The 26,116-nt window shown below is 40.0% G+C and overlaps 1 protein-coding gene across 2 annotated transcripts; it reads left to right on the top strand.

The window, feature by feature from the left end:
• Dcaf17 (DDB1 and CUL4 associated factor 17) lies at window positions 1-26,116 on the top strand. 2 transcript variants are annotated; one of them, XM_034495259.2, is made up of 14 exons: window positions 1-373; window positions 743-846; window positions 4,658-4,748; window positions 8,023-8,159; window positions 10,003-10,081; window positions 12,396-12,485; window positions 14,979-15,083; window positions 15,392-15,497; window positions 17,548-17,690; window positions 20,163-20,272; window positions 22,155-22,242; window positions 22,932-23,015; window positions 24,048-24,203; window positions 25,354-26,116. In XM_034495259.2, exons 1-14 carry the CDS (start codon window positions 248-250, stop codon window positions 25,492-25,494), a joined length of 1,560 nt encoding a protein of 519 aa, XP_034351150.1. In that variant the 5' UTR covers window positions 1-247; the 3' UTR covers window positions 25,495-26,116. The 2 variants fall into 2 exon arrangements, with proteins under 2 accessions (XP_034351150.1, XP_076785009.1); XM_076928894.1 differs by lacking the exons at window positions 15,392-15,497; window positions 20,163-20,272; window positions 22,155-22,242; ... (1 more) ...; window positions 24,048-24,203; window positions 25,354-26,116 and having other exon boundaries at window positions 98-373; window positions 17,548-17,683.

A 26,116-nucleotide genomic window follows, 5' to 3' on the forward strand; every position in this document is an offset into this window, starting at 1 on the left:
GAGGGAGTGGCTACGGCGGGCCGCGAGGTGCAGCGGCAATCCCGAGAGCAGAAAGAAAGGCCGGGAAGGCGCCGTTGGTTCTGTTCCTTTGCGCCAAACTCGTGTAGCGCTACCTCTTGTTTCTGTCCCGAGTCCCCATTGCGGGCTCCCGCGCCAACCTTCCCTTTGAGGCTCGCAGGTGGCGTCATCCAACCCTCGCGGAAGTGAGGGACGCGCCCCTCCTGGGCCCTGCGGACCCCGAGCCTCCATGGGCCGGACCCGGAAGGCCAATGTGTGCGGCAGGCTGAGTCGCCGAGCTCTGGGCTTCTACGCGCGCGACGCGGGCGTGGTGCAGAGGACGAACCTGGGCATCCTGCGGGCGCTGGTGTGCCAGGTGATGCCCGCCGTAGTCGGGGTGCCCGGGGTCCAACCTCCTGCCCGGCTGCAGTTTTTTATGCCCTCTGTTTCCCTTTTGAGGGTCAGACGTGGGGAGGGCCATCCGTGTCCTGCAAATGGGGTGTTAGAAAATAGGTACTCAAAGGTTCGCTGCCAAGCTGTAATTTTAAAAAGCTTCTTTTGCCCTCCTGCAAACAATTGATTCAGAATTTGGGCATCCAATTAAACCAACACCTATGGGCAAAGGGAGGAAAAAAAAATAAGAAACAATGTAGTTAAAAACTGTAGATTTAAACTACCCACCTAAGATGGTTCTATAGCAGGGGGCTGAGTTCTTTCCTAAACTGAAATTCTTTGTATCTTTCAGGAGAGTACTAAATTTAAGAATGTTTGGACAACTCATTCCAAGTCACCTATAGCCTATGAGAGAGGAAGAATATATTTTGACAATTACCGGTGCTGTGTCAGCAGGTAAATTCTTGGTGATGATTTTTTGCTGTAATCCACCTGACCCGTAGTTTTTTATAGAACCACGTGGCTTCTTTAGTGCTTAGTGAAATAGGAAGATGAAAAAAAAATGAGTCCGTAATAAAACTAGGTGGAAAATGTATGTGATCTTAAAAACTTGTTAAGTCTAAAGTTGGTGACTTCATCTTTGTAAAGACTTTATTTCACACAAAATTATAGAACAGCGCAGTTTGATGTTTTATACCATTTAAAGACCAGAGTCGAGAAAACGGGTTGTGAATAATTAGATGCTGCTTAGGAGACAGATATTTTGTTTTAGAAGTACTTTTTTTTTTTTCCAAGAGAAAAAAAATATTCAAACAAAAGTATAGTCCTTGTAGATAAATAGTAATTTAACAGTCAGCCTCAGCCACTCAAGGTCAGGCTGAAGAGAACACCTCAGTGAATTGATGCTTCCACACCCATTACCTAGATTAAGAAATTAGGGAATTGCTTCTCTTTGTCTTTCACTTTGCATCTGTAAAAATTATGGGCATTTTTCTGTGTGTCAACCTTCAGTGGTATTCCCCAGGAGCTAATACCTTGTTGTTGAGATAGGTTCTCCTTTCACTGAACTGGGAAGCTAGGATTCCGGTAGATGGCCTGGCCAGCAAGCCCTATGGATTTGCCTGTTTCCACGTCCACAACTCTAGGATTACAAGGGGCAGAAACCATGAGTGTTGGGGTTCTAAACTTGGGTCCTCATGCTTGCAGGGCACCAGCTGAAGCTATCTCAGAAGTTATAACATCTAAGTTCTTTTCTTGTTGGACCAGAAACTAGAAGTCAGAGAGACTAGTGCTTTTTGAGGTTTGCCTTGACTCTAGTTGGTATCTTTTTTTGGTTCTTTGGCAAACCGCCCAACCTACAATTTAAGCCTTTAGTGCTAGTGAATCTACCCATTTGCCCTTGGATGTAACTTCCAGTGATTTACAGAGTGCACGTATACTTGAAATTCTCCCATCTGTTGCGGATAAAGTCAGTTTTATTGGAAAGAACTAGGGGCTGTCTTGTGACCTGCTTCTTTTCTCAGCCAGTCTTCAGGCCAACGCCATGAAGCCGGTCATACACACTGATGCAGTGACTCCTCCGATAGTAAAAGCTCAGCAGTTCAGTTGGAGGGAATACTCAAGCCAGGGAAGAAAGATAAGGCCAATCTGGACCTTACAAGGAGAGGTGTACTCTGGGCCTTGTTATTCTACACCCAAGGTAGAGCCCCAACTTTCAAGGGTACTAACGTAGGACTCAGCCCCAACAACCCATGGCTGGGGCTGGATGAAACTGGTGTCACCCTTCCCATTTCCGGAGATTGTCTTCTGAGTCAGAGCAGTGAGGGAAGGATCCTGGAACTCAGTCGTAACAGTTGAGAACTGTGGTACCATCTTGTTGAGCTAGAAGGAAGGAAGGGAACATGCCTGGACCAAACACTGTGGACTCCCACTGTGCTTACTGAACCCAGGAGGTTTTCTGGAATAAATACTTCTTCCTATGCTTTTATAAAAACAACCGAAGGTTTTAAGTGGTTGTCCTTTAATCATTTCTTCAGTTTTCCTGAAGACAGTGTCTGTAAGCTTCTGATTCCAGCGATGGCAGTCTGGACGTTCTCTTATATGTTCACGGTGCCCACTATCTACCTTGCAGTATTAAGAGTGACTCTTGGGCACCATTAATACCCAGCGTGTTGCCTTCCCAAGTCAGAGACAGTTGTTTTGATTTTAAAAAGTTCAGTCAGAGTAAATGCCATTGATTAACGTCGTAGTGATAAATGATACAGGTGTTCTTCACCATGCTGTTAAGGAGGCTTGCACCCACAGGTAGAATCGCATGAGATTGCTTTCACTACTGTGACATTCAGTTTGATTTAAACCTTTGAGTTACAGAGAGAATATCAGAGGTGAATAAAATGTCATGCTGGAAATTGTTTCTCCTCTCAGTAGTTGAACTTTAAAGTTCATCAGTTAAAAAGAAGAGAAGACATCTATGACTGAATCTCAGTCGTTGTCAGAGTAGAGACTAGCAGGGGGTGGGGTAGGGGGCTGTAGCCTCAGCTGAGGCAAAGAGGATTGCTTGGGGACAGCCTGGGCACCCATAGCAAGATTGTTTCAAAAGTAAGCATGAAGAATACAGTTGTCACTTTTTAGATAAAGAGGGTGTGAATGTATGTAGGTAAAAACTGGCTGGGGAGCTCGGGGTTCCTCACGCCAAGCTGTGTGTAGTTGCCTGTGAACGCTCCAGGTTCCTCCAGCTGGAAGTTAGGCCCGACTGCTCATTAACTAAAGGCCTCTCCACAGCTCCTCACAGCGCGGGCCCCAACACACGAGGAAGTCCTTGGGTTTCCAAAACCGGTTTATTGACATGGTGGATGGTGGGTGGATCTGGATGCACACCCCACAAAACCCAGGGTGGAACAGAGTTAAATAGGGAGGGGAAGAGGGGGGAGGAGCTGGGGAGGAATGTTTAATGGACTCCACCCTCTGGCCTTCAGGTACCTCATTAGTATGTAAATCTCTCTAGGGCCTGTTCCCCAAGCCCTCCACCTGTGTGAAGGTGGGATGGAGATTAGACCTAGTGACAGGAGCCTGGGTTCTGGGGACATGGCCGAACCTACAACCCAAAACCAGGACACCCTTCCATGGCCCGACAAATGTAGTTCTGGGGTTGGGGGCTGTCAGAGCGCCTGAAATGTTTCCCAGGCTACCTTGAAGTTGCTGAAAGATGTATGTTCAAAGATAGTAGAAATAGACATAAAGAAAGAATGTTTATTTTTGTATACACAAATGCTCATTCAAAATAATATGTCTTAGAGTCACTGTGCTGTTAGGAAACACCATGATCAAATAAACTTGGGGAGGAAAGGGTTTATTTGGCTTATGCTTCCCCATCACTGTTCATCCCTGAAGAAAGTCAGGAAAGGAACTCAAACATGACAGGAACCTGGAGGCAGGAGCTGGTACAGAGGAGTGCTGCTTACTGACTTGCTCCTCTGGCTTGCTCAGCCTGCTCCATATAAACCCAGAACCACCAGCCTAGAGATGGTACCCACAGTGTTACACTCATCAGTCACTAATTTATAAAATTACAGGCTTTCCTACAGCATGATTTTATAGACATTTTCTTACTTGAGGTTCCCTCTTCTCTGGTTACACTAGTGTATGTGAAGTTGACAAAACTAGCTAACACATAATGGGACCTTTTTTAAAAATCTATATATTATCCTTCTTAAGAGCAATAGAATAAACTTAGTGAGTTCAACCAACTTTTACAGTAAATGTTTAAGGATTTAATTAAGAATTCAGTGTAATACTATTTTGTAAAACAATCTCCAGGTAACTTTATTTACATAAGGAAAATCTGGAAGATGAGCCAAAATGTGTGTTTAAGTGATTTATTATTTTTATTAATTTTGTTTATGTGTATGCATCTGTGTGCATAGACATGTGTGAGTCCCCAGGCTTTGGATGCCCTGGAATTGGAATTACAGAGAGTTGTGAGCTTCCTGATGTGGATGGTAGGAACCAAACTTGAGTCCTCTGGGAGAGTAGCAAGTGTTCTTACCATCTCTCTTGATTTTTTTTTTTTTTTTTTAAAATTTTTTATTTTTTTTGTGTTTTACAAATCTGTGATTAGAAAAAAAACACAGAACAGTTAAGGAAAACAATAGAAAGTTGGAATCCGGGGCTACAGACAATTAAAAGACATGTCTGAGCAAAGACCACCTCAATTTAAAACTTAATAATGATTGATAATAATAATAATAATAATGCTTTTTTTTTCCAGTGTTGCATCAGAGCCAAGAAAACTGTATGAAATGCCAAAATGTTCCAAATCAGAAAAAATTGAGGATGCTTTATTATGGGAATGCCCAGTGGTGAGATTTCTTTCTAGAGCATTGGTTTTTAAAGCTTCCCCACACTTAAATGTTTATTTATTTATTTTTACATTTACCCCATTTTTTAAAAAGAATTCTATACATGAGTACTGTATTTACATAATTTCTGCCTCACCCTCTTCCCATTTCAATTCCTTCCGTGTTCCCCTATACACACTTTTTCTCAAGTTCATGGCCTCATCTTGATTATTGGGCACACAACACACACACACACACACACACACACACACACACACACACACACTCGCACAGTATGTAAATAGCACCTGTTGAGTCCCTTTACTGTTGCTCGTATACATATGTGTTTAGAGCTGACTTTGTGTTGGATAACCTGTGATGAGGCTTGTCCCTGGCAAGGGCCGATTTCTTCTCTCTTAGAAGCCATTAATTGCCTCTAGCTCTTCACCTAGGGTTGGGGCTTTGTGAGATTTCCCCATCAATGTTGGGATGTCAGCTAGTGTTGCCGTAGTGCAGGTCTTTTTTAGGCAGCAGTATTGTTGAGATTTCATGGGTGCAAGTCCCTGCCATATATAGAAAACACAACGTCATAGCAGATGTGCTGGACATCTGGCTTTTGTATCCTTTCCCTCCCCTCTTCCACAATGTCCTTTAAAGTATTTTAGCTTAAAAGAACTAGTCATTAATAGTGTATTATTTCAAGGATAAAATTTTAAAATTATTGTGATTCTCAAATCTTCAAGAAAACCAGGAAGAGAATGTGTCTTTTCAGTATCATTACAAAATTATTTTCAAAAACATCATTATTCCAGGCTGGAAAGGTAGCTCAGCAGATAATGATGCTTACTGCCAAGTCCGATGGGCTGAGTTCAGTCACCAGGACACACATAGGAGAAGTAAGAACTAAGTTCCAAAAGTTGTCTGCTGACCTCCCCATATGTGCACGTGCACACACATACACACATACACACACACACAGATAAACAGACACATACACACTACAGATATGCACACATAATATATTTTTATCAATATTTGGAATTTATTTATTTTGAACAGGCTCATGTATGAGCCTAGGCTAGTTTAAGATTTGATGTGTAGCTGAGCGTGAGCTTGAACCTTGGACTTCATCCACCCCTGACTGCTGGGATGGCAGGCATGTATCACTATGTTCAATTTATTATGAAAACTTTTAAGTTAGAGATCATTTTGAAAAGGTAAATTTTGAAAAGGTAGAAACTGATTAAAAGTTTGTAATACTATGAGGTAGTTTACAGTCGTCCTTGGTGTTTGAGATCATTTCACCCCTGTACTAAGACAAATTTTTGTGAGAACAGCTATTATGTGGCTTTTTGAAAGTAGATAAATTCCACTTATGACTGTAGCTAGGAAAATAATAGTATAAAAATTAAAGCTACAGTAGCAAAAATCATACCATTATGGCAACAGGCCAGTGTTGCCCTGGCATGTGCCCTTCAGGACACTATTTCCTTGGGACATTAGCATTCAAAGACCAGAGAAACTAAGAGCAATTGGTCTGGGGAAGAATAATAAACATGGGACATTGAAAGTTACAGGGATGTGTGTAAGCTTCCTCCTCAGGCTTTAGCAGACTGCTTCTCATCCTGCTAGCTGCACAGTGCTTATGGAGCCGTCGTACCAAACTCCTCTAATCACAGCCCTTTTTTGAGGGTCAATTTTTAAGTTTTCCATAACATTGTTTCTAAGAAACCCTCTTAAGCACTACAGCGAATTGTTCACAAGTCTGTAAGTCTGGTTGGTCGTTCTTCAAGAGAAGAAAACTCCCAGTCTGTAACCAAAAGTACTGTCTAAGTCATGAGTAGCAATATTCTGAATTTAATGTTAATTTTTTTCTAGGCTGTTGTTTTTCCATAAAGCTATAATTTTTTTAACTATCATCCCCCCCGTAATTACTCTTTTCATAGAAGCCTCCTTTTTAAAAATTAGAAAGTTAGAAGCCTGGTTTTTTCTTCTTTAATTGAAAGCTGTAAATAATTGTGCCTTAAACCATTTAGAGCCTTTTAATCTATTTTCTTGAGGGGGTTTAGAGAGATGATAGGTTTCTTAATTGAGAAAGATTGAATATACCAATTCAAACACCCAAAATATAGAGCAGTCCTGGAAAAATGCAGTTAACCTACTATCATTCCATAAACACTTAAATGATTTTGTTTTTATTTGTGGTGACACATTTTTTTATGAAGAACTCAGAGGAACACTGTATTCATATTAATATATGAATGCAAAACTACTTTAAAATTAGTACTCTATTTTGTTTCTGAAATAATATATGAAATGCCCTTTTGGTTTAAGAGAATAGTTCAAATCTATAATATATACTTGTTTCAAATGTCTCTCTAATTTTGCTAAATAGGAATAGTAGATATTTTAAAACTACATGAAATGATACATAAGTCATTTATAGTATAAAAGTATTCATGTCATTGCCTATGAGTTAAGTATAAGTGGCTAGTACATTTAAAAATCACAGCATCAGCATGAGTGCGGGAGGACCAGGTCATAGTCTGCACTGCACAGGGTCTGCCTGAGAAACAACAAAAATAAGTGGAACCAAGCAGACTATAAAAGCAAACGGTTGTTTCCCTGGAATTTGAGAGGGAGGACAGCTTTTGCAGAGGCCAGCAGCGGCTGCTTTCCTGTTCATGTTTTACATAAACAAATGCTGCATTAATTTCAACTTCAATTCAGAACTTTACTGGTTGAAAGTCAGCACATTTGCTCCCCTTTCTCTTCTGCAGTTGAGCTGCCCCAGTGGGATGACTAGTGGTTAAAGGCACTTGCTTCCCAGTGGGGCAAGCCAGACAACCTGAGTTTGAGCTCCAGAACCCACAGAACGGCAGGAGAGCTGAGCATGGTGCACACCTTCAGTCTCAGCACTAGGCAGGCAGACAGAGGCAGGCAGATCTCTGAGTATGTGGCCAGCTTGCATTTAAACAAACAAACAAGTGGAGGGAGAAAGCGGGGTCCACCCAGTTGTCCTCTGACCTCCACATGTGCACTGTTGCTTGTGTACCCATAGGTATACAGTAATGGTGATGGTACATTTTAAAAGCATTAAAACATAAAGAATGGTTAAAGTAACAGCCCACAGCCTTGTCTTTCCCACCTTCTTCATTTGTACAGTTGATATTCTGTGATTTACTTATTTGACGAGGTAACTAGCCATTTTCTTTGGACATAGAGTACTGTAGATTGTTCATAGTCAGGCAGTTTGTTTTTACACCCTGGTTTTGTTTATTTGTTTGTTTTTTAGGGAGAAATACTTCCTGACCCATCAGACTATAAATCCTCACTCATCGCACTGACTGCTCACAATTGGCTGCTTCGTATATCAGCAACTACAGGGGAAATCCTGGAGAAAATATACCTTGCTTCCTATTGCAAATTCAGGTAATGGGAGATTATTATTTAAAATTTTGTTGTAAAAATGAGAGACCTGCTGCGGCCTAAGAAATCTTAAGCCTCTCTCCAGCCCTGCCCTGTGTCCCCAGTTTTCCTTGTGTATTTTATGACCCAGTTTCTTTATAATCTACTCTTTTTGTTCTCTGCTCTAGTTGAGTATTTGAGGCTCATGACCTGTTATTTATCTTTGTATTCCAAATAAGTAATTAGCCACGAAGCAGTTAGAGGTAGGTGGCTGATGAGCCTCCGTCCTCGTACAACCCACGAAATGCGATCGTAACTACTAACTTATAAGTACTTGTACATTTTAGAGTAAACATGAGCATGCAACTTGTAAAAGTAATATTTTTAATACTTTTTATGACTTCCCGTTTTAAATTGGAAATGAGTATAATGGTGTATGCCTTTAATCCCAGCACTCAGGAGACAGAGGCAGATGGATCTCTGTGAGTTCAAGGCCATGCTTGTCTACACAGTGAATTCCAGGACAGCCAGGGCTGCACAGAAATGCCCTGTCTGAAAAACCAAAATAAGTGAAAAAAATCAATAAAAATGCATTTAAAATGGTTAGCGTATGTGTGTTTGCACGTGCAAGTATGTGAGGGGTGTTTTGTTTGTGTGTGTGTTTGCTTGCTTGCTTGCGTTTTTGAGACTGGCTCTCAAGCTGACCTTGAAATCCCGCCTCCTCCTCTCAAGTTCTGGGATTGCAGGCATCCATATCACACCAGGTTTTTCTGTACTGGTGTTGAAGCAAGGTTTGTGCATGCTGAGCAAGCACTCTTCCAACTGAACCGCACCACTAGCCCTGGTCATTTCTAAGGTTTGAATGCTCTTAGGTTAAAAATGGTTTTATAGATATATTCATCTTATTTATTTATTCATTGTTTTTTTTCTTTTTTCTTTTTTTTTTTTTTTTTTGGTTTTTCGAGACAGGGTTTCTCTGTGTAGTCCTGGTAGTCCTGGCTGTCCTGGAACTCACTCTGTAGACCAGGCTGGCCTCGAACTCAGAAATCCACCTGCCTCTGCCTCCCAAGTGCTGGGATTAAAGGCATGCGCCACCACCTCCCGGCTTATTTATTTATTGTTAATGTTCTGCCTGCATGTGTGTGTACGCATCATGTATGCACACACATATACACATGGCCATGGAGATTAGAAGAGGGCATCAGATTTCCTGGAACTGGAGTTAGGGATGGTTGTGAGCCACCACATGGGTACTGGTAACAGCCTGGATCCTCTGCAACACTAACAAGTGATCTTAACCACTGAGCCATCTCAACATCTTTCTCAAAACCAGTTTTTAAGTGGCATGACAGCACATGCTCTTAAACCCCCAACACTTAGAAGGCTGAGCTGGGAAGATGGGGCTTTCACAGTTATCCCCAGTAATATAACAAGTTCATGGCCTGGGCTAAACGAGATTTTGTCTCAAAAAAAAATTTTTTTTCATTAGAAGATAGTTATTTAAGACTCTAGAAGAATTAAGATTTAAGTTAAGATATATCCATACAAGGATCTAAAGGAAATTATTAAAGTTATTTGTTTTAAAATAGATTACTTTGCTCTTATAATTTAAGTTATTAAAAAAGCTTAATTATAAAATAGCACACCAAGCACAGTGGTTCATGCCTGTCATCTCAGCACTGGATACTCAGCAGTAGAACAGCTGGTTTACCTTCAGCCTGGGCTACCTCAAGAGTCACAGGCCAGATTTTATCTCAAAAACCAAACATGTAAAATAACAATAGATAAGTAAATAAAGTATAGTGTTTCGATTTTGAGTGTAAGGGGACTGATCCAAACATTCGATTCCTCTTTGTTCTTTCCAAAGGTACCTGAGCTGGGACACCCCTCAAGAGGTTATTGCAGTGAAGTCGGCGCAGAACAAAGCCTCTGCGGCAGCTCGGCAGGTCCGAAGTGCTCAACACATGTGTCCTTGGAATTTGCACACTTGTGAAAGCAAGTGCTGTTTAAATTTGAAGCAGACTATTCACATGGGCCTCTCTCTATTTTCTACCTACTTATTTTTGGCTTCTGGAGATTCTGCATTCATGTATGCCTACATTGCTCTAGTGCTAAGCTTCGTCCCTCAGCTGTTGTCTTTAAAGAATCATCCAGAATCGGTCAGGGATAGCGGTGCAAGTCCTTAATCCCAGCTCTTACAGAAGCAGGAGGATCTCTGAGATCCAGATCAGCCAAGGCTGCATACTGAGACCCTGTTTAAAATAAAACCACCACACAGAATTTACTAGACCTTATAAAGCCTAGAACTACCTATCAGGAAACTTATTTCTGTTGGTGACTAATAAGGAAATCCTTAGAAAATATTTATTGAACATTTTTATAAAATACAGATTTTTTTTTTTCTTGTAGAGATTTTTTTTGTTTTTATCTCAGAACAGGACATATTTTAAAAAAAAAACTATAATAAGAAGCAACAATTTTGTTTGCTTTTTTGGCAAGTTCCTCCTAGTGCTGATGTAAAACAGCTTTTAAATTCTGTAACACTGACTGTCAGGTAGTTCTTAGAATTCAGGTAAACTTAGAATTCTTGGGTGCCTTTTTGTTTGAGGTATTTTATGTTTTGGTTTATTTTGAGACAGAGTCTGGCTGTGTAGCCTAGTCTGTCTTCCAACTGAGATTCTCCTGCCTCAGCCTGCCAAATGCTGTGACTGCAAGTGTGTGCTCCTGTACCTAACTTAGGTACCTTTTAACAAATTAAATGGTTCCTCTCTTTACCTTACGTAAATAACCACATCAGGTATTCTCTTATCAACACAGCCCCACATTCCTTCACCCTCTGCATTTTGGTCCTCTCTTATCTACCTTCCCAGTCTTTGTACATGCCACGGACCAAATAAGCTGTTGGTTAGCTCTTTAAACCTCATTAACCAATTTTTAAGTTATACTAATTTATCTATGTATGTGGGGCTTGGGGCACATGTCACAGCATACATGTAGAGGACAGAGGACAGTTTGCAGAAGTCACTTCTTCTTACCCTATAGGTTCCAGGAGTCAAAGACCTCACCATGGAGCCATTTGCCAGATCTAAACTTACTTTTAATGATGGTTATTTATAAACATCTTCTGTATCTTGCCAAGTCATCTCAATAGCATGACCACATGCCTTTTATTGGATCTCTTGGGCCTTTTCTCACACTGTTGAGATGACCAGCTGGAGAAGTAGTTACTGTCTACACTATTGCTTTCTTTTCACACCCTCACTATGTTGTATAAACATGAAAGACTGTAACAAAGTAACACCACATTCATGAGGATTCCAGAAGTGTCTTGCCTAATGTGTCACCTGAACCAGTCTCACTGTGCATGGTCCTAGGTATTAAGATCTTTATTTATCACCTGATAATGTTATTAAGTCTTGTAATCATTTCTGCATTCAAGACTGTGTTTCCACACTATCTAGCCAACAAGCAGTAGTTCTTGGTCAAGATATACAAGTTACACCCGCCTTTAGATTTGAAGAGCATGGATCTTAGCTAAGTAAAAGTATGTCTCTGAAAGGACAAGGCTCTGGGGCTTTAAACGTCACACTCTGTTTTTTGATTTGTTTGTATTTTGACTTTTATTTCCTGTGGTTTTTGATTGGTAGTCGTGATAGTCAAACCTTATTTCGGCTCAAGCGGAATTGTGCTGTGATGGGGCCAACAGCTGTGCCGTCCGTAAATCCCAGCTACTCTCTTGAATTCTTTACTAGAGAAGTAAAGAACTTATTTTGCATTTTGTAATGTGAATAAATAGTTGGGAACTTGCTTCTCAAAATAAAGGAGTAGTCTTCTTCAAGTTGATAAGTCATGCAAGCTTTTTCTGAGAAACTGTCTGTCTTCAGTTCAGTCAGACCAATAGAAGTCTTATCGGTGATCTGACCATAGTAACACTATGCTTTTGGTTACGTTCCTTATTCTTAGAACTCCAGTTCACAATACAAATACACCATACTCTGATGGTAAGAAATACTTGTTTCCACTTGCAGTGTTTTATGTTTATGTACAGTGTGTGTTAGGAACTGGAGGACTGGTGGACATTTTAAGTATGTTTCCTTTACTGGTAAAATCACTTTCAGTCTAAATAGAAGGAAATTCTGAATCATGAAACGTTTTGTATAATTGAATGCTAGGACAGATGTATATTTTGAACTCATGAAGATAGTGTTTTCTGAAGTACTTTGGAGAGCTGCCCATAATTCTGTTCTTACCTTCTTCTAGGCAGGCACTCAGCCGCCTGTTTTGTTGTACCTCGCAGTGTTCAGGGTTCTGCCCTTTTCACTTGTAGGAATTCTAGAGATCAACAAAAAGGTAAGATCGAATCTCTTCCTTCCCTCCTTTTCTCCCTTCCTTCTCTCCCCCCCCCCCCTTATTTTTTTAAATGCAGAATCTCTCTGTTAAGCCCTGGATAACCTGGAACTCACTATGTAGACCAGGCTAGCTTTGGGTTCAGAGATCCACCAGTTTCTGCCTCCCAAGTGATGGAATTAAAGGTGTGCTCTGCTGTACTGCAATTACTTAATTGCAATATTTTACTGACAATTAGGAGTAATATCTTCATTTATTTATTAGATGTTTTGATTGAGAACATTCCCTATGTATGAAATGTTTACTGATATGTTGTATTTCATGTCAGAATGTGACCCTTAGACTCAGGAAGAAGCATAACCATCTCTTCAGCTTCCTGCATGTTGTTACAACTCTCGGGTGGTTAGTGTTTTTAGTGTTGGAAAACTTGTGGTCATTAACAATCTGCTATTTTATAAAATTATGAAATGCCTAAGGAATTTTTTTCAAAGGAAATATTTCAAAGCTTGTTAAAATGATCATGAAGCTTCAATAAAATGTCTCATTTTAATTACAAGGTATAGCTCTCAAACTTGCTTTATAGTATATAAACAAGACTTGTAATGGGATATATAATCTTCCTAACTCATACAGTGTGGGTTTTTATTATGTTCACATTTATCTTAATTTGTGGAGTTCATGGGAGGGAAAGAGGGCCAAATTTCAACTGAGTAAAAGAGTCAATAATTTTTCTTTTAAAATTTTTTTTACTTTGTGGAGAATTGTCTTGGGAGTTTTTCTACTAGTCTTTAAACAATTGAAATATTAAAGACAAGATCTTAAGAATCTACTAATAATCCCTAGCAAATAAGACAAATCTATTTAAACATTTTCTATTCTGAATGTTTATACTAAATTTTACAAATTAAAGAATAATACTAGTTATCACTTATTGTTTATTTTATACAAGGTACTTTTAAGAACTTTAAGACATTATGACAGTGTATTCTACTAGAAATTGAACTGCTACTTACTAATTTTAAAATGTTTGAATTACCAAGTACTTCTTTTCAAACTGTGCAACCAGGGTTAGGGAATTAAAAAGCTAGGAGCTACACAACACAAAGCAAACCATAATTATCTTTCTACTAAAATGACAAAAGCCCAACTTGTAACTTCATTGTTTTCTTTCTGCTGTGGATTAAGTAATTATATTGTATTACACTCTTCAACAAAAAGACTGGCAAAGTCAAGGTTGTTCCTCCTTACTCTTGTGTGTCCAGCATAATCGGTTGAGGGATTTGGCTTTGATTATTGTGATGCAGGATTAAAGCATGTCTTTCACTTATGAAATGTACTGGAATATACAAGGGTGAGGCCCTTGAGCAGTTGTGTACTTACCCTGTTCATTAGCCTGGCATATCCTCACTGTCGGACTAGAGATCCAGATGGATTTATGTCTTCCGTACTTCTGTCAGTGCTGTGAAAAAAGACATGCCTGCCTTGCTTGTTGTTGACTGTTAACACAGGCACAGAACTGTGCTGCTTCTCGGATAGAACATGTGGGGAGCAAAGCCAAAGCCTTGCTCTAAGTAAATGTGCAGGAATTTAGTCCTTTATGGTGTTGGGTTTTTATGCCATTGAGAAATCCAACCTTGTTAGAAGTTAAAGAACATAATAGTGATGAAGGAGGTATGTATGGAGTTGGGAACTAGAGAGATGCGCTGGTGTGTAAGAATACTTGCTCTGCAGTCATGAGAACATGAGTTCGATCCCCAGTCTCCACATAAAGTCCAGGCATGGCCATGGGTACCAGTAACCCTAACACTGGACAGGAGAGGCTAGGTACCGCAGGGCTTGCTGGGCAGCTAGTCTAGCCGCAAAAGTGGAAAACTCCAAATTCAGAAAGAGAGAGACCCTGTCTCAAAGGAATAAAGTGGACAGTGGTAGAACAGGACATGTAGTGTCCTCCTCTTGTACTTCACACATAGGCATGGGCTTACCTGCTTACCTACCTGCACACACACGTGCATTATACACATAGTGCATGCATGCACGCAAAGCTGCAGTTGATCATTTCTGTTATAATGACTTTCCAAGATCCAATCTTTTTGCCTCTAAGCACTATAAATATTTGTCTTTATGAAGAACATTCTAGTATGTAAATAATGCGTCTCTATTGGATATACCTGGTAAATACTCATTTGAAATTACATGTATACCATTGTTCTATGAAAAGTAGAATCTGTAACTACTGTGTATTGACAAAGCTGTACAGCAGGTGCATGCTGACACATCATTTTAAGCCCTGAGTATAGTGCTTCTGTTGATGCTCCAGCCTGAGGCTTACTGCTTGCCTCTAATAACACTTTAGCCTCAAGTTGCTAAATTTTAGTTAAGTCTTAATGTGAGGCAGCACACAACCTGGATTTAAAGCAGGAGTACAGACATTTTGACGATCAGAGGATTAGCCTTCTGTCTGATCCTTTCTTAGGTGATATCTGCCTTTCCTCTTAGGTTTTTGAGAATGTCACAGATGCTACCTTGTCACATGGAATCCTGATTGTGATGTACAGCTCGGGACTAGTCAGACTTTACAGCTTCCAGGCCATCATCGAACAGGTAGAGGAAAGCAATCGATGGACATAGTACATTGGTGTGAGGCTTGGGCTCAAAGGTTTTTGCTGTTGTGTGGTTTGTGGTTTTTGTTACTGTTTTTAACAAGTTGGGTAGTCATGTAGTTTTCAATTATAAAAATTATAGAAACAGAAAAAGACACAGTAACCTTTGCAGGAGGGTGGGGAGGATAAACAGAAGGTCCTTGAATAAAGACATTTTCTCTGTCATGTACATGTAAATTTTATTTTTTCTTTCCAGACAGCAAATAAATAGGCTCTAAAGCCACCATTTTTGTTTTGTTTTGTTTTTAGTTCATGCAACAGAAACTTGACTTAGGGTGTGCATGCAGTCAGGGCGGGACTACTGGGACTGTAGGAGAGGCTCCTTTTGGCATTCCTTGTAATGTTAAAATCACAGGTATGGCTGCTATACAGGATCTTTTCTCCTTAAGAAAGTAAGTGCTCATATAGTTTTGCATTGTAAGTGTCCACATTTTTCTCTGTGACTATGCACTGACTCATTTTACTCCCATACAGGGAAAAAAATTAAAACACACACACCTTACTATTGAATAAACATCAGCAAAATTCTACCCATTCATTAACATGAAGGCCCGAGGATGCTGAGCCATTCTGATCCTTGATCCATACCGTCTTAACTTCCTTATAGATTAGGGTTTTTAAAATTTTGTTAAATCTGCTCATTTCTAAGGATAGTGTTTTCAAAGGAAATATTAATGCTATGCTACTTAAAGGTAGGCAGACCCTAGACCTCAGGAGAATAAAAAAAGAAAGTTATACATGACTCTGTAAAGATGGAAAAGCCTTTCTGTGTGTAACTGAGCCAGACATGGTAGCTCATCCGTAAAACGCAAGCACCTGGGAGGCAGAGGCAGGAGGATCAGGAGTGCAAGGTCAGCCTTGTCTACATAGTGAGTTTGAGGTCAGCCTGAGCTACATCAGAATCCCTCAAAAAAGGAAAAGAAAGGAAGGAAGAAAGGAAAGAAAACTAATCAAACAAAAATGAAAATATCTTTAATAAACAAGGTTTTTTTTCAAGTAATAAGAAAAATATTAATATTCCAATATATTAAGTCAAAGGGCATGTGTCAGTAAATTATGAATGAAATTCAAATGCCATGTGATAATAAGCTCATGTTCAGTTCCCAGCATTGATAACTATCTACAACTCAAGTTTCAGGGGATCCAGCACCCTATTGTGGCCTCTGCTAGCACCAGACATGCACACAGTGACTTACATACAGCAGACAAGATTCTTAAAAGAGCTTTGTGAGCAAGTTTATACTGAATACAGGAAGTATTTCTGAGGTTAGGAGGTATTGCTAGCTTTTCATAAAACTTCCAAATTCACTTAAAAATGAATCAGTTTTAAAACATGTATTTTGGACTTCATAGCTTAATTGGTTATACTGGGCACTCTTCATAGTTTATATTACTTGAAAAAACCTTGTTTATTAAAGATTAAAGTTTCATTTTCTTAAATGCTTTTTAAGTACGTAAAAAGAACCTAAGAAGTACTTTTTAAGGATTTCTGTCTCCCCGCAATTGTTCGTGAGCTACTTTTCATGATTCATCCTCTCCTGTGTACAGCACTCAGAAGTGAGAAGAGCACACATTCCCGTTTCCCATGTGACTCTGTGTGAACAGTCTTTTCTGAGAGTAACATCTTTAAGATGAGTGGCTTTATAAACCAAAAGTACTCAGTGTGCTCAAGGTGGAGGCACAAATCAAGAGCTGTCTATGTACAACCGCGAAAGACACTGCGACCTCACTGCAGTGCCTCCTCCCAGTGCTAGAGCAAACCCATTACGTTATAATTAAGACTGAGATCAAAGAGGAAGAGAAGAAAGCACCAACCGTCCCTTTGATGTCCTTCCCCAAGAGACTGATTGGATATGTCTATAAAAAGTAACTTGTCTGATGATAATGCTAGTGGTATTGTCTACTCTCTGCTAGGGTCTTCATTGTACCAGACCCCATCCTAAAATTTCCTGTTAGCCTATGATATGGAACATCTCTCTGCCTTTCAAAGATTTATTAGACCCGATCACCTGCTACAGTTGTTCAGGGAGTTGACATTGTGGCTAACCCAGAGATCCTCGGGGATGGCTACAGTTTTTATTATGTATTTGCCTCCCTAACCCCCCATGATAAGTACCTTCAGCCTCCTTTATCATTGTTGTCTGCTCACATGGAGGCCACACATCCCCACCAAAATACACGCCTAGAGACTTAGCTTACGGTCTCACTGCTTTCTACTGGCTTTCTGTTCTCTCAGCAGCAAATCTCTTTTCTGACTGTATTTTATTCTCTCAAACATAGCAATTTTTCATTAATGGAACTTCATAAATTATGTATATGTACCAAGAAAAGTTGAACCGAGTTAATGAATGGTGCAAGTCCACCCCAATAAAAAGCTAATAAATTTCTCTTGCTCATTCCTACAGACTCGCCACCTCCACTCTTTGAAGTTTCATCGCTGGAGAACGCATTTCAGATCGGAGGCCATCCTTGGCATTACATCATCACGCCTAACAAGAAGAAACAGAAAGGAGTTTTCCATATTTGTGCCCTAAAAGATAATTCCTTGGTAATTCATGAGTACTCAACTTTTCAGCAGTAAATTTATTTTAGAAATTTGTATTCTCTACTTTTCTAGTAGCTCTATAGATCCAGGAATTACTTTTTCATTAATTTGGGAACCATTTTTTTTTTTTTTTTTTTTTTTTTTATTTATTTATTTAGACAGGCTCTCTATGTAGTTGTAGCTGGCCTGGAACTCAGAGATCCTCCTGCCTTGCTACTCCAGTGCTGGGATTAAAGGCATGTGCCACCACACCCAGCATTTGTGAACAAGTTAAAATACGGAGAATATGGGAAATAGTATTTTTGTCACCCAGAATCTTAAAACAACAACTGTTTGAAAGGTCTTAGAACACCAAGGATTCTTGTCCATTCTCTCCCTCACAACCTCCAACTCTGTGCTAGGCACTGTGTAGCCCAGGCTCACCTCAAACTCAGTACGTAGGCAAGACTGGCCTTGAATACCTGATACTCCCATCTTGGCCTTCCAAGTGCTGTGACTAGCTGTGTGTCACCCACCATACATATCGAAGGGTTTCATTGCTAACAGTTTTGTTGCCGGAGTCCCATGGAAAACGTCTCTCAGATGCCACCGTGGGAACTGTTGCTAGAATAGTCTTAGGCTGCCTCCGAAATTGCTGTGGAATGTGTTGTTGATTTTGAAGAGAACAGAACCAGATGGAGCTTACAGTGTTGGCGCTGAGATGGCTCATTGTCAGGGTTCCTCAAGTTGCTTCTGGCGCCACAGGAAGAAATCGTTCATGGCAAAATAGCAAAAGTTCTACCTATTAAATTCACCTTAATTTTCTTTTAAAATATGATTTTTTCATTGATTTTTTTTTCCTTTTAATCATTTGTTGAGGTCGAGCATGGTCAGACATACATTTTCTTCTTTTGGGTTGCTTCTATCCCCCAAACAGATTCTTACCCCTTCCTGACCCATGCTATGGCCCTCATCTTTGCTTGTATTGCTGTGTTAATGTGATTTATTCTGAAATCTCTTGTTATATCAGATTTACTTTGTATGAAGTAGATTTAGTTGTTCCCTCACCCATGCCCTCCAAGGCACAATCAGTCACTGTGGGCTCCATTTAGTCACAGGTCAGCACCCTTCACCTTGCTGAAGGTCAGCATATTCTTGAGTCCTGTTATCTTCTGATGTCATAGGCCACTGCATCTAGTGTCTTCTAGTTTACTTTTGTAAGAAAACTTTTCTCTCCATTTTCTCATTTGGTCACATCTAACAGTTCCCACTGTCCAGCTCCCCTCAGTGAAACCCTTTTTTATAACATTTTACAGAAGATTTTCTAGGTGCTGGTTCCTGCCATCACAACCCTGGTTTGACTGTTCACCTCTAGGGCTTTCTTCAGTCACCAGTGCCTCTCTCATTACACCTAATTTGGATCCAGTCAAACCTTGTGCACTGTATATTCTATGTACATTTAGCATATGTTCTTCTTATATAAGACCTGATTCTATATGTTCTCTCATAAATAAATAAGTGGTCTTTAATCATAGGTATCACATACTCTCTAATAACAATTACAACATTTGGTCAGGCCAGTATATCATCACATTTATAAGTAATTGCCAAAGCTGGTATTAGTTCCTGGGTCTGCCGTGTAGAAGGTGAAACCTATGAGTCCATAGGAACATACAACATATGGTGTTTTTTTTTTCTTTCTGTCCCCACTCCCCTTCTTGAGACAGGATCTTACTATGTAGCCCTGACCAGGCTTGCCTTGAACTCACAGAGCTATGCCTGCTTCTGCCTCCCAAGTGCTAGGATTAAAGGAGTAACCACCACACTTGGCTTTTTCCTTTATTTTAATGTCAATGCATACCTACATGTTTTGGAATAAGACTCTTCTTGTCTTAAATGCTAATCAGTATTAGACTCTTTTCTCAGATATGTGAGTTTAATATTTGACTTAGTCAAGAAGAGTATGTGACCTGTGTCAGACTCTTGGTTTGGTTACGTGCTTATGTGAGTGTTCCCTACTCTTCTGATTGACAGGTAGTTGTGGACAGGGTTGGGAGGAGGAAGTTGTAGGGAACTGAGTGTGTATAATAATGGAAAGTTCGTGGACTTTGGAGTCAGATCTACTGTTTAATAGGCTCCAAACATTGGGCTACTATTTGTTCTGTTTGTGTGTCAGTCTGTGGCTAAGAAGCCACAAAATGGGGTTGATGTTTGCTTTGGGTGTTATTAAAATCAAATGCAGCAGTGATGCTAGAGTATGCCCATAGTCCCCACCACACGTGCATGAATGAGCTCCAGCAGCGTAAGGTCTACTGCATGGCATCTGTGCCGTCTCTGACTGTGAAGGTTGGGAAGGTCTCAGGTTTATTTGGCCCTCACAACCATCCCACATCAGCTGCCTTTTTTCTCTCCTGTACCTGTGAGTTACCAAAGGGTTATATTTGGAAAATTATTTACCCTTCTAATCTCTGTCCTGGATATTTTTTCCAACTTCAGGCAAAAAATGGAATCCAAGAAATGGAGTGTTGCTCACTAGAATCTGACTGGATCTATTTCCACCCTGATGCTTCTGGAAGAATTATACATGTTGGCCCAAATCAAGTCAAGTGAGCGATTTTTTAGCACTTTAACATTAAAAGCAATTTTTGTAATGTTTGTTGGCATTGTTGTTTTCGATTGGAACCATTGTAATTCTGTGAAAAATTCACTTGTGTGGAGAATTTCCTGAGAGACCATCATCTACAAAATCTGGTTTTATTCTTTAGCTTTACCATTGCTGTTTGTAAGTTTTACACATAAGTTCCTCAACAGATGCTACATGAATGAATGAAAGGGAATTATTGATTATTCTTTCCTCTTTGAGTTGTTTTTTGTTTTGTTTTGTTTTGTTTTGTTCTTAGGGATTTGCTGTGTAGTTCATACTGGCTACAAGTGTTGTGTAGCCCAGGCTGGCCTTGAACTGACATTCTGCTTCTGTGCCCTGACTACTGGGGTTTCAGGACTGTGCTACACTGAGTCTGAATGTTCTTAGGATTGATGAGAAGAAGATAGCTAAGCCAGGTGGCACATGCCTGAAATCTCAGCTGTTCAAAAGGCCAAGGCGGGAAAATTGCAAGTTCAAGGCCAGCCTAGGCAACTTTGTGAGACCTTGTTCCTAAATAAAAAAGAGCTAGAGATGTAGGTCAGAAGTACAGTACTTGCCTAGAGTGTGTGAGGTCCCAGGTTTAGCTCTGGTGCCTTCCAGACAGAAGGATTGTTTGTGTTTGTTCTGACAGATGGGCTAGTGTTTGTTTACTATTGGCTGTTGACCGTCTGCTTTAAAATGGCCTTCAGTTGGCCTCTCTGGCATCAAAATAGTCTCAATTTTTTATCTTTTACCCATACTTTCACTAATTGCAACTTATCCTCAGTATTTAGGTCTTTTCTTCTCAAACAGTTTTCTGTCTGTTTGAGCCTAGTTATACCATGATTCAAAACTGGAAATACTCTACGCTTCACACACACACTTTTTTTTTGTTTGTTTCTCCTTTTTCTTTTTTCTTTTTCTTTTCTTTTTTTTTTTTTTTTTTTGAGTCAGGATATCTCTGTGGTCCTGGCTGTCCTGGAATTTGCTTTGTAGACCAGGATGATCTCAGACTCACAGAGATCTATGTGCTTCTGCCACCCAAGTGCTGGGATAAAAGGCGTGTGTTATCAACCCTGGCTTTTTCCCAGGTTTTAAAAGATAAGCACCTTTTTATATTGCCACTAATTGAGATAACTCAACCGTGGGTTTAAAACATCTGATTACTTTATCATTGGCTACTGTGAAGAATCTAGTGGTCCCTGCCACAGTGGCTTCTTCTTGCTATTCTCTTTGCCTATGGGACTCGGAGCTTTGAGAACATTGTATTTTAATGATGTGAACAGATTTCTGTGGGTGGAAAGCACATTATTTTATTTTCTTTTGATTAATAAGCTTGACCCATGAGATCATTTATACTCCGCAAATCCAAATCTTAAAATATAATCCTTAAAAAAAAAATGGTATTGTTGGTGGCAGATTTTGCTCTCTTGTGAAAGTCCAGTATTCCAATTAATTGCTGCCCTGTCTCTCTCACTGTCAACTCTAAGTGCTATTCTTAGCTATGTGTGCTACAGAAACAAACAGTGTAGCTCTAGTGTGAGGGGTGAGACACTCAGGTCCTGCTGCACAGAGGGAGAGGTGAGGTTTTCACTGTAGTGTTACTAACCAGCTGGAAAATGGTTTAGGACTAAGCCAGCTGCTGCTTTACTTATGTAAGCACCACGCCTCATAGCTTCACTTTCACAAATGTAAGTGTGAAGAAGGTTATGGATTTTAATGATGAGATTAATGTTACAGACAAGCCAATGGAGGAGAAGTGGGGTGCTGCAGATTTCTTTTGTTGGGCTTCATCTGAGCTTAGCTTTGGCAGATTAGGGGTGTTTTGCGATCTTGAGTTTTTAAGAGTTCTTTTTCCTTTCCAGAGTTTTGAAGCTAAGTGAGGTAGAAAATAATAGTTCTCAGCATCAGATCTCTGAAGACTTTGTCATTTGGGCCAATAGAGAAGACAGAGTAAGTCAAAAATATCATATCCTTTCTATAGAACACTGTCTTTGTAACTTGTAATATGATGTTTGCCTGATAGCTGCAAACATAACTCTGGCGAATCTGTTTACTTTCTGTGCATGAGCAGCTAGTCTCACTCCCACTTACATATGAGATTTGAAGAGAGTTGATTATACTGAATTTATCTCACTTATTTCTATTTTTTCTCTTCAAATTTTTTAGTGATGATTTGTCAGTCTTTGGTTCTAAATAGTTGTGTGAAGTTAAGGTGGGGCATAAATGTTTTAAAACCAGATGTCATACCTTAACTGCAGCTGGTACTTTGCCTTTAGTGTGTAAGCTGAGGCCCTTGAAGAGGGAAGTTTCTGAACTTATATCCAACTTTAGTTTTCTGTACTGTGTTAAGACAAAAGTCAGAAGGATGAATAAAGAACACATCTGTAATGTTTAATTAATTAGTTTTTGCCTATTCTAGCATTTGTCCACTTAAAACTTTTATTTAAAATAAATTATTGTTCACTGAGTGAAGGATTGAAAATTAGATTAAATTAGATTTGGAATTTTCTCAGTCAGCTAGAGGAATGTGTGTGCTGGGAAGAGCCAGCTGGTTTAACCACATTCTGGGGACTGTTGTCTTTGAGAGCATGCAGTGGAGCATGTCCTGATTTTCCTTCTCTCCCCCCACCCCCCATCAGAAGGAAAACTTAATCACGGTTACAGCTTCTGGACGTGTGGTGAAAAGAAATGTCAGCCTTCTGGATGATGACCCAGAACAAGAGGTATACCTTAGCCAAAGATAATCCAACAATCTATTTCCATTCAATTAATGTTTCCCCGGCCCTGGGGCAGACATGAAGTCAGGGACCCCTACAGGTAGGATGGGAAAGGGTGTGTATGGCCCACTCAGTGTCACACTCCCCCCACCTTCTATTGTCTTGTTGCAGTCTTTCACACAGTTTTATTTGTAGTAAAGTTTATGGGGCCAAAATAACTTGGAAACATGATTAGCTTATTGTTTTTGTAAGGTATGCATTTTGTTTGGTTGGGTTGTTTTTTTTTTTTTTTTTCCAAACAGGGTTTGTTTTTTATAGAGTCCTGGCTATCCTGGAACTCAATTTGTAGACCAGGCTGGCCTTGAACTCACAGAGATCTGTCTGCCTCTGCTTCCCAAGTATTGGATTAAAGGTGTGCACCACCATTGCATTTGAGAGCACGTACAAGCACACAAACATACATATACATACATACTATTTTAAAAGATAAATCATTTTTAAGAAGCAAATTCTTCACAGTGAGTAATGCATGTAGTTGAGCCTGAGTATGAGTGCCTACATAGCATGCATGAGCTCCTGATTCTAATCCCTGTGGAAACAAAAGGGAAACAAAACAAAGCTAACCAAAAAATTGGGAATCATAAGTTGAGGTTGAACTGGCAATGCTTTTGGGCTGGAGAGGTGGCTTGCCGGTTAAGAGCACTTGTTCTTTGAGTTTGAGGAGCAGAGTTTGAGTCCCAGCACTTATATAACAAACTGGCCATGTAGGCAAAGGCCTGTAACTCCAACCCCAAGGGATCCAGTGTGCTTTGTAGTTGTTTGCCAGGTCTATAGGATACTGCTTACTTAACATGTGGAAATCTGGAGAATGACCCATGTGTTATGTGTATACACAGAGATACATTTCTACTGATTCTCTCACTTATTTGTTGTTCCTTCTGTTGTATTTTCATAAGTGATAGAATAATTAGATTTAGAATGTAGAAATAGTTCTTGCTTACTAACTGGAGTTGACTCTACTTTCATCTGTTCCCCAAGACTTTCAAAATCGTGGACTATGAAGATGAGCTGGACTTGCTTTCCGTAGTAGCTGTCACTCAAATAGATGCTGAAGGAAAAGCTCACCTGGATTTCCACTGTAATGAGTATGGGACCTTACTCAAAAGCATCCCACTGGTGGAGTCGTGGGATGTGGTATGTACAACCACTGGGACATAAATTGTAAGGGTTTCCTTTATAGGTGCCATTTATTAGAACATGTTCATATCAGTCCAGATTCACCTGTGCCATGACCACATGAAAGAAGTTATTGTCCAACACACAAGACAAAATGAGCACTTCTAAGTCTTCTTTCTCTTAGCATTAAGAATACCATCTTACCAATATCCTTGAAGATACTGGTGAGAAAACACAAAGAAATCGTAATTCTTGAGACATGTTATTCCTTACCATAGTCTTTTATGTTCCTCCCAATTATGAGTTTGGTAACATTTTTTAAAATGACATTATCCCCCATAGTTAGGTAAGGGACAAGCAATATTTAAGCAAGTTGGGTTCCAGCACTTGGAAATATTTGTTCTTCCAAATATTATAAAATATAAATGTTCTGGGGATATAGCTCAGGGGGGTAGAATATGAGCCCATCAGACCATAGGTTCAATTCCTAGCACCACCTAAAGTGAGTTGGTGTTGGCAGTGAAGAAGTTTCAAGAGGACTGGGGAATAGTTCAGCTGCCGTGCAAACACGAGAAATTTGGGTTTGGGTCCCAGCACCCACGTAAATGCTGGCAGGTGTGTCAGCCAGACATGGAGGTGAACACAAGATCTCAGAGGCAAGATGACTAGAGCAGCCAAATCCCTGAGTTCTGGGTCCAGGGCATAAAGCAGAGAGTAATTGAGGAAGACATCTGACATCACCCTCTGGTCTGCACACAACACACATGCACACACACCGGTATCCACACACATGTGAGCATGCACATGTTCCACAGCACACATGCAAAGGTGAAACAAGGACTAGCATACCTTCTGCCTAGGGCTTTTCCTATCAGTAAGAACTTGAGAGATATGAACGCTTGTAAGTGCTCATGAGTCAGACAGAAGTGCTCTTCTGACAGTGAACTGCATGTCCAGGCTAAGAAGAGCTCTTCCTATTCTCTACATTTTCTGTATTTTTCCATTAGTCATCTACACGCACATAAATAATGAAAAATTCATTTTTGGCAAGTCCTCCACATCTGTGTATGTATGTAGGAGCATACGATAGGTGCTATGGTATTTTGGTGACACACAGTGAATATGATTGTGTGAAAAGCAGATCCCGTGTGATTGTGTTTTGTTACAGACATATAGCCATGAAGTCTACTTTGACAGAGATTTGGTGCTGCACATCGAACAGAAGCCCAACAGGGTCTTCAGCTGCTATGTTTACCAGATGGTCTGTGACCCTGGTGAAGAAGAGGAAACTGTCAACAGAAATGGTTAAGACAGTGGAATCATTGTAACTTGAGACACTGGTAAAACCTCAGTCAGCTGTGTCTAGTCCTCATTATCTGCGTGGAACATTCTGCAGTATTCTCCAGAACAGGTCTTGTGCTAGCTTCAAAGGACTAGGTTGAACTCTTACCACATACGGTGCTAAGGAGTCCATCTTATGTAAATGCTCTCTAGGGTGCTGTCCCAAGAGACCCAGCATTTTGGAAATTTTCTATTAGGTGCTAATGTGAATATAAAATGCTAGGGAACAGAGGACAGTTAAATCGAGGTGTCAAAGAGACATCATTGATGCAGGGTTAATTAAAATAATTCTTAAAGACTACTATGAAGTTTTAATTAGTAAGGCTAGGAGAGAGAAATAAAAATATTAAATATAGAAGCCAGGTATGGTGGCTTTACACACCTGTAACCTCAGTGCATGGCAGGTCGAGCAGAAAGATCAGGAGTCCAAAACCAGTGCTGTATAGCCAGTTAGCTGTATAGCACATTCAAGGCCAGCTTGATCTCCATGAGACCTGGTCTAAAGATGTCAACAAAAAGATAAAGAAATCCTATATACTCTATACCAAATTTTGCTTAAGGATTAGTAGGATTTGTAATGTAAAATCATT

Source organism: Arvicanthis niloticus, chromosome 2 (genome assembly GCF_011762505.2).
Source record: "Arvicanthis niloticus isolate mArvNil1 chromosome 2, mArvNil1.pat.X, whole genome shotgun sequence".
Taxonomy (NCBI): Eukaryota; Metazoa; Chordata; class Mammalia; order Rodentia; family Muridae; genus Arvicanthis; species Arvicanthis niloticus.

What these genes read in the sequence shown, in the direction of transcription:
- Dcaf17 (XM_034495259.2), top strand. Translation starts at nt 248, where the DNA reads ATGGGCCGGACCCGGAAGGCCAATGTGTGCGGCAGGCTGAGTCGCCGA. An exon ending in TATTATGGGAATGCCCAGTG is followed by an intron (nt 4,749 to 8,022) that starts GTGAGATTTCTT and finishes TTTGTTTTTTAG; the next exon opens with GGAGAAATACTTCCTGACCC. An exon ending in CCCTAAAAGATAATTCCTTG is followed by an intron (nt 17,691 to 20,162) that starts GTAATTCATGAG and finishes TTCCAACTTCAG; the next exon opens with GCAAAAAATGGAATCCAAGA.